This window comes from Haliotis rufescens, unplaced genomic scaffold (genome assembly GCF_023055435.1).
Source record: "Haliotis rufescens isolate VD_foot unplaced genomic scaffold, xgHalRufe1.0.p SCAF_11, whole genome shotgun sequence".
Classification (NCBI taxonomy): domain Eukaryota; kingdom Metazoa; phylum Mollusca; class Gastropoda; order Lepetellida; family Haliotidae; genus Haliotis; species Haliotis rufescens.
Window position 1 is genome coordinate 41,598,960 of NW_025963791.1, and position 12,502 is coordinate 41,611,461.

General features: G+C 41.1%; 2 protein-coding genes across 2 annotated transcripts; both read right to left on the reverse strand.

Moving 5' to 3' along the window:
* Positions 1–1,033: 1,033 nt before the first annotated feature.
* LOC125378124 (ras-related protein Rap-2c-like) lies at positions 1,034–1,693 on the reverse strand. Its single transcript, XM_048392986.1, has one exon. The coding sequence runs from the start codon at positions 1,691–1,693 to the stop codon at positions 1,034–1,036; it is 660 nt and encodes a 219-aa protein (XP_048248943.1).
* A 3,177-nt stretch (positions 1,694–4,870) lies between these two features.
* On the reverse strand, positions 4,871–5,530 carry LOC124142355 (ras-related protein Rap-2c-like). The gene has a single exon (XM_046510776.2). It carries the CDS (start codon positions 5,528–5,530, stop codon positions 4,871–4,873), a length of 660 nt encoding a protein of 219 aa, XP_046366732.2.
* Between the last annotated feature and the right edge of the window lie 6,972 nt (positions 5,531–12,502).

The window sequence follows — 12,502 nt, forward strand, 5'->3', positions numbered from 1 at the left end:
GTCCAACCTGCATTGTAGCAGCATGTGCTTGCAAGAATTAAAAAGTGCCACTGTATCAGTAAACGCGGGTCGAATAAAAAAGTGTTTAACTTGGGACATGAGCTTTTATTATCTAAAACATCAAATGATATCATTTTTAACGTTTCGTTAACGTTTATAGCGTAGCCCACATTCTGACATTCTCAAGACAAACAAACACGCATAAGCCCGTAGCCCTTTATTAATAAATAGGGAAATGTGTCCATGAGGACACTCTGACAAAGAATTTCATTCCGGAAGATATGTAGTTTCACTGCAATACAATATCATATTCAAATCAAGTGGATGACTTTAGTTAAGAAGTTTGTTGAGTCAGCAAAGATGAAAAGATAGGTGAGGTGAGGTAAAATGGGGTTTAACGCCGCGTCCAAGATTATTGCACTTATATATACACTATACTTGAATGCCCTGATTCAATTATTTACAGACTGCCGTCATATAGCTGTTGGAAAGTTGGAATATTTCTTGAGTCAGCAAAGATAAATAGACGACCTAGGATCAGCAGAAACACGTGCGTGTCTATCAGAATGGCCACTATGGACCTTGATACTTGAGTGGACGAGAGGACAAGAACATCAACACAGGGGATTGCTTCCACAACATCCATACGCCTGTTACAGCAGTGCCCACGGTAAAATGTATCTGGAAACAGTCACACTGTAATAGTAGGTGTGATCATGTGCCCCTAGTGTGGTTGGATAAATATTTCAAATGGTAAACAACATCTAGAATGTTGCCTTCCTGATATAAACAGGGTCAATGTATAATATAACTGAGACACATTCTGAAGTAAATTGCATTAATAATATGAAACATACAAATCAAAATGGAAACAGTGTTAGGAATCACATCATTTACTCCTCTGGAATATATTTACACAGAGATACATAATTACAAGAGTTAAAATAACAAATGCTTGAAAGATATCGTTACATGAGAATGTACATTGGATGCCCAATGAACCACACTCGTTCAAATGTTCATTAAAACATGTTCAAAAAGCTGATTTTTGTTTCCTGGCAGAGAGCTTCTTCCTCATCAGTGAGAAGAGATACGCAGGCGTTGTCATTCGTCTCGGTGGCATTACAAACCTTTCCTTATAAACTGAGACAGCATGGGCAATTACACTTCTAAATAGTTCAGCCATCTGCGACGGGTGTTCAGCTGACACTTCAGAGTACTTGTGCTCCCAATCTATTGTCACAATAGCATCAGCGACCTGCCAGATGGGTGTCTTCCTTTCTTCTGCAATGTCTATTTTATTGGCAACCACATAAATGGGAACATTTATTTCCTTCTTTTCTTCCAGAATGAGATCTCGCAAGGTGTAAATTTGCTCAAAAGAGTCGGCATCATCCACGGAATAAACGAGAACAAAGGCATCCCCTTTTGCAATAGCTTGCTTCCTTACAGTCGGAACTGCATCCCCATTGATTATTTCCACGATTTCTACTGTCAAGTCCAATCCTGATGAGTCGTACTTGCACCTGTGGATCTCCTCGAACGTACCTTTATACTCTGTAATAGAATTGTGGTCCAGGAATTGAGAGATAATGGTTGTCTTGCCTACTCTAGAGGCTCCAAGGACTACAAGGCACAGGTTCTCTTCCTTCTGATTGCTAGCGACGTGAAACGACTTTCCTCTATTAGCCATCATCAAAAGAACTTCAAAGACAATATCAATTTGTCTGAGAAAACAGTAAACCAGTCGTCTTATGTATACATGGCAGGAAATCTCCATTCACAATATTCAAGTGTCAATGACGTGTTTTGTGGGTGTATGACGCACACAATTGGTGGCAGGAAATTCAACGCATCCTGTTTATTGCTGTACAGTCAAGAATTCAAAACTTTTTAGACGACTTGATTACTGTTTTCTCAGACAAATCGACAATTTGACGAACGTTTACTGATACAATAGAATTTTGAACTCGGAACTCGTCAGTACAGACTGCTTCAATGCTGGTTGGAACAGTTCATCGGATGTTTCACTGGACACATAGCACGTCTTGTTGATGGATTTATTTGAAATCACATTCAAACTTATACTCGTCTTGCCATCTTTCGGGGTACATGACAGTTAATGATGCAATTTGTTTACGAGAGCTCAAGCGACTAGTCAATGTAGTAAAACTATCAAGTAATTTAACGCGATACATTTCATATTGAATCTCTTATGAAAAGAGTTACATTCACATGAGAGTGAAACTTTGTATTTAGAGCTCGCACGATCATGGATTAACGATGACATGCCAATTTCCAGTTGGCATGGTAATTGGTTATTCCTTTTTCTTAAAAGCATCATTAAGAATTCCATTTCATGTTACTGACAGATTTAGATACGTGTTAGTCGTGTTCATTAACAACCTTGACGTGCTTTGAGGGTGTATGATGCAGACATCAAACTACATGCTGACAGGAGATTCAATACATCCTGTTTATTGCTGTACAGTCACATGTTTACTGATACAATAGAATTTTGAACTCGGAACTCGTCAGTACACACTGCTTCAATGCTGGTTGGAAAATAGGACTGTTCACTGGACACATGCCATGTCTTGTAGATGGATCTATTTGAATTCACATTCAAACTTATACTAGTCTCGCCGTCTTTCGGGCTGCATGACACCATTTGTTTACGAGAGCTCAAGTGATTAGTCAATGTTGTTAAACTTTCAGGTAATGTAATGCGATACATTTCATGTTGAACCCTAATGAAAACAGTAACATTCACATGAGAGTGAAACTTTGTATTTGGAGCTCACACTAGCATGGATTAACGATGACCTTCAAAGTTGGAATTAAGTAAAACTAATATTGCCTCTGTCAACAGCACCTATTGCTTGTATTTGCGCTAAAAAAAATTTAGGGAACAATTTCTCAATTTTCCTTTTAGTAATTGGTGTTATGTAGGTTTATGGGATATAGACCTATTTTCAATCAATCACTCTTTATTCACGCATTTAAAGGCCCCAGGACGATAGTACAGAGGAGTTACGCACCACATTCACTGTAAACCGTTGCACTAGTTGCGTTGATTTTAAACCTAGGAAGACTCCTCATGCTGCTACCAACCTGTTGGTCATAAAATCACAGGTGTCTGGTCTATTGTTGACAAAAATATCCTTCGTCAGTTTCCCATAAGTGAACCAAACTATCCTGTGCAGTCTCCTGCCAATTGGGATCACAACTTTAAAATCATCACGAATGCTGTTGAAACATGTACCAAAAAAAACTGTTCAATGTCTTCCAGTTAGGTTAAGTCAATGCGTGATGTTGTAATTGGTAGAATTCCCAAACTGAAAAAGTGGGAACAGAATTGAAATATATGTTTGTAGTTGTTCCCACTGCCGAGGCTTGGAATAACACTGAGCGTCACTACATTAATTGTTTGATCTTCTCTTTTTTATCAAGTATGTGTTTTAATTTGCAGATAAATAGTCAAGATATACATGTAGCCCCTACATTCTCACGTGACCAGGGGGTGGTGGGGCATTTTCAGTCTTTTAAAAAAGAAGTAGGCGATATTATACAGTATCAGAAAGATAAGATAAGATAGGCCACATAGATGAGAAAGTCTGTAGTGGAAGATAGATATAGAAGACAGTGGTAGTTTGATGTTTCTAAAGTAGGGGACTGCACAGGATAGTTTGGTCCACATATGAGCAACTGACGAAGGTTATTTTTGTCAACATTAGAGAAGTCACCTTCCTCGGGTTACATTAAAAAATCTAGTGCAATGATTTATGTAGAATGTGGTACATAACTCCTCTGCACTATCGTCCTGTGGCCCAAAGAAAAATGTTTTAAGTGCAAATAGGAGCAGCAGGTGCTGTTGACATAGGTCATATTAGTTTTACTTTTTTCCAACTGGGATGGTGACCCCTTAATCTTGATGGTGACATGATCTTTTATTATCTCAAACATCAAATGATATCATTTTTAACGTTTCGTTAACGTTTATAACGTAGCCCACATTCTGACATTCTCAAGACAAACGAACACGCATAAGCCCGTAGCCCTTTATTAATAAATAGGGAAATGTGTTCATGAGGACACTCTGACAAAGAATTTCATTCCGAAGATATGTAGTTTCACTGCAATACACAATCACATTATATTCAAGTGGATGACTTCAGTTAAGAAGTTTGTTGAGTCAGCAAAGATGAAAAGATAGGTGAGGTGAGGTGAAATGGGGTTTTATGCCGCGTCAAAGATTATTGCACTTATATATGCACTTATTATAAGTGCCTGCCCTGATTCAATTATTTACAGACTGCCGTCATATAGCTGTAATATTGCTTGAGTCAGCAAAGATAAAAAGACGACCTAGGATGAGCAGAAACACGTGCGTGTCTATCAGAATGGCCACTATGGACTTGATACTTGAGTGGACGAGAGGACAAGAACATCAAAACAGGGGATTGGCTTCCACAACATCCATACGCCTGTTACAGCAGTGCCCACGGTAAAATGTATCTGGAAACAGTCACACTGTAATAGTAGGTGTGATCATGTGCCCCTAGTGTGGTTGGATAAATATTTCAAATGGTAAACAACATCTAGAATGTTGTCTTCCTGTTATAAACAGGGTCAATGTATAATATAACTGAGACACATTCTGAAGTAAATTGCATTAATAATATGAAACATACAAATCAAAATGGAAACAGTTTTAGGAATCACATCATTTACTCCTCTGGAATATATTTACACAGAGATACATAATTACAAGAGTTAAAATAACAAATGCTTGAAAGATATCGTTACATGAGAATGTACATTGGATGCCCAATGAACCACACTCGTTCAAATGTTCATTAAAACATGTTCAAAAAGCTGATTTTTGTTTCCTGGCAGAGAGCTTCTTCCTCATCAGTGAGAAGAGATACGCAGGCGTTGTCATTCGTCTCGGTGGCATTACAAACCTTTCCTTATAAACTGAGACAGCATGGGCAATTACACTTCTAAATAGTTCAGCCATCTGCGACGGGTGTTCAGCTGACACTTCAGAGTACTTGTGCTCCCAATCTATTGTCACAATAGCATCAGCGACCTGCCAGATGGGTGTCTTCCTTTCTTCTGCAATGTCTATTTTATTGGCAACCACATAAATGGGAACATTTATTTCCTTCTTTTCTTCCAGAATGAGATCTCGCAAAGTGTAAATTTGCTCGAAAGAGTCGGCATCATCCACGGAATAAACGAGAACAAAGGCATCCCCTTTTGCAATAGCTTGCTTCCTTACAGTCGGAACTGCATCCCCATTGATTATTTCCACGATTTCTACTGTCAAGTCCAATCCTGATGAGTCGTACTTGCACCTGTGGATCTCCTCGAACGTACCTTTATACTCTGTAATAGAATTGTGGTCCAGGAATTGAGAGATAATGGTTGTCTTGCCTACTCTAGAGGCTCCAAGGACTACAAGGCACAGGTTCTCTTCCTTCTGATTGCCAGCGACGTGAAACGACTTTCCTCTATTAGCCATCATCAAAAGAACTTCAAAGACAATATCAATTTGTCTGAGAAAACAGTAAACCAGTCGTCTTATATATATGGCAGGAAATCTCCATTCACAACATTCAAGTGTCAATCACGTGTTTTGTGGGTGTATGACGCACACAATTGGTGGCAGGAAATTCAACGCATCCTGTTTATTGCTGTACAGTCACAGAATTCAAAACATTTTAGACGACTGGATTACTGTTTTCTCAGACAAATCGACAATTTGACGAACGTTTACTGAAACAATAGAATTTTGAACTCGGTACTCGTCAGTACAGACTGCTTCAATTCTGGTTGGACAATAGAACAGTTCATCGGATGTTTCACTGGACACATAGCACGTCTTGTTGATGGATTTATTAGAAATCACATTCAAACTTATACTCGTCTTGCCCTCTTTCAGGCTGTATGACAGGTTATGATGCCATTTGTTTACGAGGGCTCAAGCGACTAGTCAATGTAGTTAAGCTTTAAAGTAATTTAATGCGATACATTTCATATTGAATCTCTAATGAAAAGAGTAACATTCACGTGAGGGTGAAACTTTGTATTTAGAGCTCGCACGAGCATGGATTAACGATGACATGGCAATTTTCAGGGTGTATGACGCAGACATCAAACTACATGCTGACAGGAGATTCAACACGTCCTGTTTATTGGTGTACAGTCACACGTTTACTGATACAATAGAATTTTGAACTCGGAACTCGTCAGTACACACTTCTTCAATGCTGGTTGGAAAACAGGACAGTTCACTGGACACATGCCATTTGGAGCTCGCACTAGCATTATTAACGATGACCTTCAAAGTTGGAATTAAGTAAAACTAATATTCCTTCTGTCAACAGCACTTGTTGCTCTAATTTGCACTTGAAACACAAAAGAGACACAAAAGCGACACAAAAGCGACTTTCATCAGAGAAGATGACACGCCTCCACTCACGATGACGCCAATTGTGATGACCCTGTGCCCACTGAAGTCGTGTTTGTCGATGCCGTGGTTGGAGAACAGGACGACGTGCTGGTCGGCGACATCTCAGGTTGTTGGAACGGAGACGTCTGATCACAGTGTCCCGGCTAATGTGTCGATTATGTGTTCCTATGGTCTGTCGAGCACTTTCACTTGCAGTTAGGAACGGATATCATGGTGTTGATGGGTAATCTGTCGATCTTGTCGAGGTGTGGTGACCCTAGGACGACCGCTCCGAGGAAGGTCATCTGTGGTCTGTGTAGCATTGTATCGATGCAGGAAACGGTAAATTGTGGTTATGTTAACGGGAAACATCTTGGACAGACTCTCCAGCTTCAAAACGTCCGATAGCCTGGTTTCTCTGAATTTGAGTTAGGCGTGGCATAGTTGACCAAGGAGTGGTAGGTCGAAGAATCGGCCACAGTTTTATACCCACTACAGTTCGTGACAGTTCGTGCATTTTCGATTTTGCAAGAAATGGGTGCATGATACCTACATATTCATTGAAATGGTTCCGTGTTTGTTACCTATTTGCTTAAAACCACTTGCGTTTCTTATAGCTTGTCAAGTGAAGAAAGTCATTACCATAACAAAATATGTCTTAGCTGTAACACACATTGTGTGTGGGGCTGGTTCTTTTGGGCTTGGGTTGTTTGTGTGTGGCAAAGCAATGATCAGTGCGTTACTCTCGGGAGAGTTGGGTGGCCCTGAAAAGGGCTGTTGGCCAAAACAAAAACTGGAACAGGAACGGGAATGGAACGGAACTGGAACGGGAACAGAAACTTCATCCTAGCTTTCTAGGGCTGTTAGAGAAAATAAAGTTTAACAGCATGGTGGCCAACGTCCAACGGCTTAACAGCATGGCGTCTTCTTGCCGGGTTCTGGGTTGAACACGAAGGTTGATCTCAAAAACAGAAAATAATACGGACCATCCCAGCAGTCTGGAACGTCATCCCCACGTTTGACAACAAGATTCAACGATTCGATACACTCCGATTTCGTCTTAAACCATTGTGGACTCTGTGCCAAAATCGTCTCCGCTTCCCAGGGTGGGCAGGCCACTATTGTGCACGAATAGACTTTACTCATGTTTCATCAGTATTCAGTGCGAGTGTCAGAGAGTGGAATTTCCCCCTGGAAAAAGGGCTATATAGCCACATTTCCCCCGGAAAACTGGCTATATAGCCATACTTCCCACGGAAAGCACACTATATGGCCATATTTCCCACCCGGAAAATACACTATATAGCCAATTTTCCGCTTTGGAGTCAGATTTCCCCCATAACTAAATATATGTCTATTATCAAAAGTACCTAGATGTACATTTGGCTGATGGAGTAATTTACAAGAGAAACCATGATTAAAATCTTGTGTTTTTTTGCGCCGTACATTTTTAATTTAAATAGAGGATAGTTCATTTCGACAGTGAGATATGGCGGATCTGTCACTCAACAGATCAGATCAGCCTTTTGTCACTGACGACATGAAATGTTTTATTTATTATATATTATTTTGTAGGGTATGTGTTGTTTTTTTATTTTTATTTTGTTGTTGTGTATTTGAGGTAAATCAGCGAATCTAAAATCTTCCAACTGTGTTCAGTAACAATACGTCACATTGCTAGTTGAAACACACTTTGCTAGTTGATTTCTATCAGGTCTGCACTGTAAACTTGAACGGCAGTCGTTCTCCTTATCATGGTTGCAGTGACATATCACTTTTCTGTCATCGAGAATCCTGTCTCTCACTGCCAAGTATATTATAAAGTATATTTACAACGTATATAGCGCATATATCTGTGCGTGCTCATGGCGTTTCTTGCCCCGATCAGAGGTCCGTATATTTTGCATTCCAGAACTTCCCAGCTACATGTGAAATAGGCAACCAAAGCTGCCGGTCAGGCGCTAGAAGATTACCCATTCACATTACAATTACCACATTCAGTCCTTGGTACGCATTTACTGTTTTTGGACAGAGGCATGCATGAACAAGATCACTTGCCAAAGGTGACGCCGCAAGTTTGTTGTTTGTTGATTCCAACACACCCTTAATCACTGCATTGTAGAAAATCACTGACGTGAAGTATTTAGTAGTATCCAGCAACAGTTCATAAATAAGTTCTCTGGCATGAATAACAAGTGGCAAGTCGGAATCGTCTATGTTTTCAACACTAAACTTGTTATACAGGATTCCTAAAAGATTGTTTTCAATTGAGACACGTTTAACTCCAATTTCTTTGTCAAATATGGCATGCAAGAAGTTCGCTTTTGCCATTGCTGTTTGATCAATGTTTGTTAAATGGTGCAGTAGGTTATGTTTTTTAATACTGCATTGAAAAATCTGAGGGATATAGGGGAAATTCTGCTATATAGCCATACTTCCCCCTTGTGTTAAGGGGGGAAATATCTGACTCTAAAGCGGAAATATCGCTATGCAGTTATTATAGGGGGGGGGGGGGGGGGGGGGGGAAATCCCACTCTCTGACAGCAGGACTGTGTCAGTTTGAGTGGCTTCGCTCTTTTTATAGTAGAGGTATCGAACATATCAGCACGGTGATGGGTCCATCATGCTGTGCGCTGATTGGTCCAGCAAGCAGCGCGCCGACTGGTCCGTTCCAGAGCCTGGCCTGAGCATCGGTTTGCCAAACCGGTCCGACCCTTGTGTTTCTTTTCCATAGGAACAGGCATGTTCCATGGGAGAGAAAGCACAACTCATCTCGGATGCTGTCTTCTGATTGATCGGTGCTGTTTTCTAATAAAACCTAAGCTTCTGGTTGGCTGCCTTGTCGATCCTGTTTTTCTGGGTGTGCATGTCAATCCACATCCTTAAGACAACAGAACACATATTTTTTTTCAACTTTTTAATTCCCCCCTCACATGAACAAACCAACAAAACAAAAGCCACAGGATTAGGGGCATCCTGTGATTTTTGTGAACAGGAACTTTCTCACTAGAGTGAACGTATGTACACTCATAAAACTCAGTGAACAGGAACTTTGTAACTAGGGTGAGTGAGTGAGTTGGGTTTAACACCGCTTTAAACAGTATTCCAGTTATATCACGGCGTGTCAGTTTAATGTGGGAGGAAAGCCCGAAGTGATGCAGGTCTCAGATGTTTGCCACTTCGGTGAAACCCACGAGCACGGGTATGGTGCTGACAAACCTAGAAAAAACCCGGAACTGGAACCGAACAGGAACGGGAAACGGAAACCTCATCCCAGGCAGGTGGCCATGCTACACCATTTGCGTTGCTCTGATTTGCAGGCTCCTGGTAGATCTGATTCTCACACAGATAGTGCAAGAAAGTAGCTGCCATGTTCTTGTGTTTCACTACCCCCGTCAGCTTGAGGTAGGGGCAGTGAGGGGACCGCTTGTTGTGTGTCTTTGGCCGCCCATCTTTTCAGTCGCATCTCACTTACTGCAATGAAAGCAGAACACTATCGGTGCTTTGCGTGTACATGAAGCCCGCATAGGCCATGTCTTTAGCGGTCTGGGCTATCTGCATTGGCCACGCCTCAAACGAAGTGACCCTGCTTTCAAAAGATTGGTGACATAGTGACGTCGGCTTACTGGTCGGCGACAATTGTGGTGGCGGCGGCGGCGGCAACCTCTCATCACAACTCAACAGATGAATTTTGGATCCATAAGCATCCGCTTAAAGCAATACAGACAAATTACACCTTTTTGGCCCCACCCCTCAGCCCCTTGTGGGGTCAGCCGCACGATTTGTACAAGTTTGAATCCCCACCACCTAGGGATGCTTCCAACCAAACATGGTGGATATCTATCTCTTACTTCCAGAGAAAAAGTCGCTTAAAGCAATATAGACAAATTACACCTTTTTGGCCCCGCCCCTCAGCCCCTTGTGGGGTCTGCCGCATGATTTGTACAATTTTGAATCCCCACCACCCGGGATGCCTCCAGTCAAATTTCGTTAATTTTGATTAGTGGTTCAGAAGAAGAAGTCGTTTGAATAAATTGTTGATGTACAGACGACGGTGAGCTAATAAACCAGTCATTGTTTACAGGACAGGTTAATTTGAAGGCTCCCAGAAAAACTGAATAAATAGCATGTTTCTGGTAAAAATAATTCAAACCACTGATCTGATTTGTGAGTCAGGTTTCAAATCACAATAACATGCCAATGCCATTGCTTTAAGTCACCAGACAATCATGAAAGTATCAGCTGTAACCTGTTTAAGAGGTGAGGTGAAATTGGGTTTAATGTTGCGTCCAAGATTAATGCACTTATATAGCAACGTGCATGCAGGTGTGTAGTTGTGTGTGGCTGCTTGTACTAGTCTGGTCTGATGCCGATTTATAGTGCTAGTTCACTGAGATACCATGCCGCAGTTTAACATGAATACCCCACTCAAACACAGTTTACTGACTCCGAGCCGACCAGTCCTTGTTTTAGCCCCCGTTAATGCTGAGCGCCAGACAGGATAACAAGTATCATCTTTTAACGTCTTTTGTTATGATGTGGCAGGGGATTGAACCCGGACCTTCTGCTCTCCGGGCGGATGCTTTACTAGTAGACCACGGAGGCGGTCCCTATTTAAGTGAAATTGGGTAGGTTGGTAGATATTTTTTCAGATTGATCTATTTCTTTGGATGTTTTTTTATGGGACACTTTATTGCCATGAAGGGACATAGTAGGAAGAAAGGACACTGCAATTGTTCTTTTTGACAGCCAACATATCTTTTTATCTACCATAAACAGATTAGTTTCCACATTGAATTTTAGTCTCAAACTCAATGCTACTAACCTCAAATCATAACTTGTTTAGATTTATCTCCATGGCTCCTATAATCTTGGACTAAAACACTGAGTGCCTGGCTATATGCACCATGAAGATATACAACAGGTCACAATCAGTTCCATACTGGTCCTCAGCTATTAAAATGAAAAAAGCATCAACACCTACACACATGTACGGGTTGATAAATGATGTTTTTCTTTAAAAATTGACTGAACAAATTGGAAAGGTATTATAATATACACTTTATTTAACACAATAGACCTGTCAAACATGACTTTTTGTTCTACTTTGGAAGCCATACCTTATTACAAAAAATACATGCTGTAAATACAGCCCTGCCACAAGTGAGATTAAACTTAAGGTCAGCAGGTCTGGACCCGTGAAGATTCCGGGTTAGAATAGGTCTTCAGCAACCCATGCTTTCCGTAAAAGGTGACTATGCTTGTCGTAAAAGGCGACTAACGGGATCGGGTGGTCAGGCTCGCTGACTTGGTTGATACATGTCATCGATCCCAAATGCGTGGAACGATGCTCATGATATTAATCACTGGATTGTCTGATCCAGACTCGATTATTTACAGACCGCCGTCATATAGCTGGAATATTGCTGAATGCGGCGTTAAACAACAAACCAACCAACCAACCAATCAGCAGGTCTGTTCTTAAAAAAAACAAAACCACTACCCGCTTACCCTTGCATCATGTTCGTGCCTTTGTCAGCCTAAGTTCATCTCAGGCAAGGCCACATTTACTGTACCGGTATTTCCAAGACAGGTACAAAAACCACAATGATCAATCCTAATTGTTAATCCATACAATTTTCTCTGACACCAAAATATATAATATCCTCAAACATTGAAGTACATGCACTAAAGCACCAATAAAATGTCAATATCGATGGTAACATGAGTGAGTGAGTTGGGTTTAGCGCCGCTTTTAACAGTACACTTATATCCAGGCGTGTGTCAGCTTAATGTGGGAGGAAAGCCCGAAGTGATGCAGGTCTCAGACGTTTACCACTTCGGTGAAACCCACGAGCACGGGTATGGTGCTGACAAACCTAGAAACATAATCGGGGCAAGCTGGGATTTGAACCCACAATCATAGGTTTATGGCGTGCCCAAGGGACGCAACTCTGCACAGCAAATTGCGACGCCTTAGATGACAGGGCCACCCGCGCCCCCTTATGGTAACATGAACAGATTAGGATAGTTGCATGAATG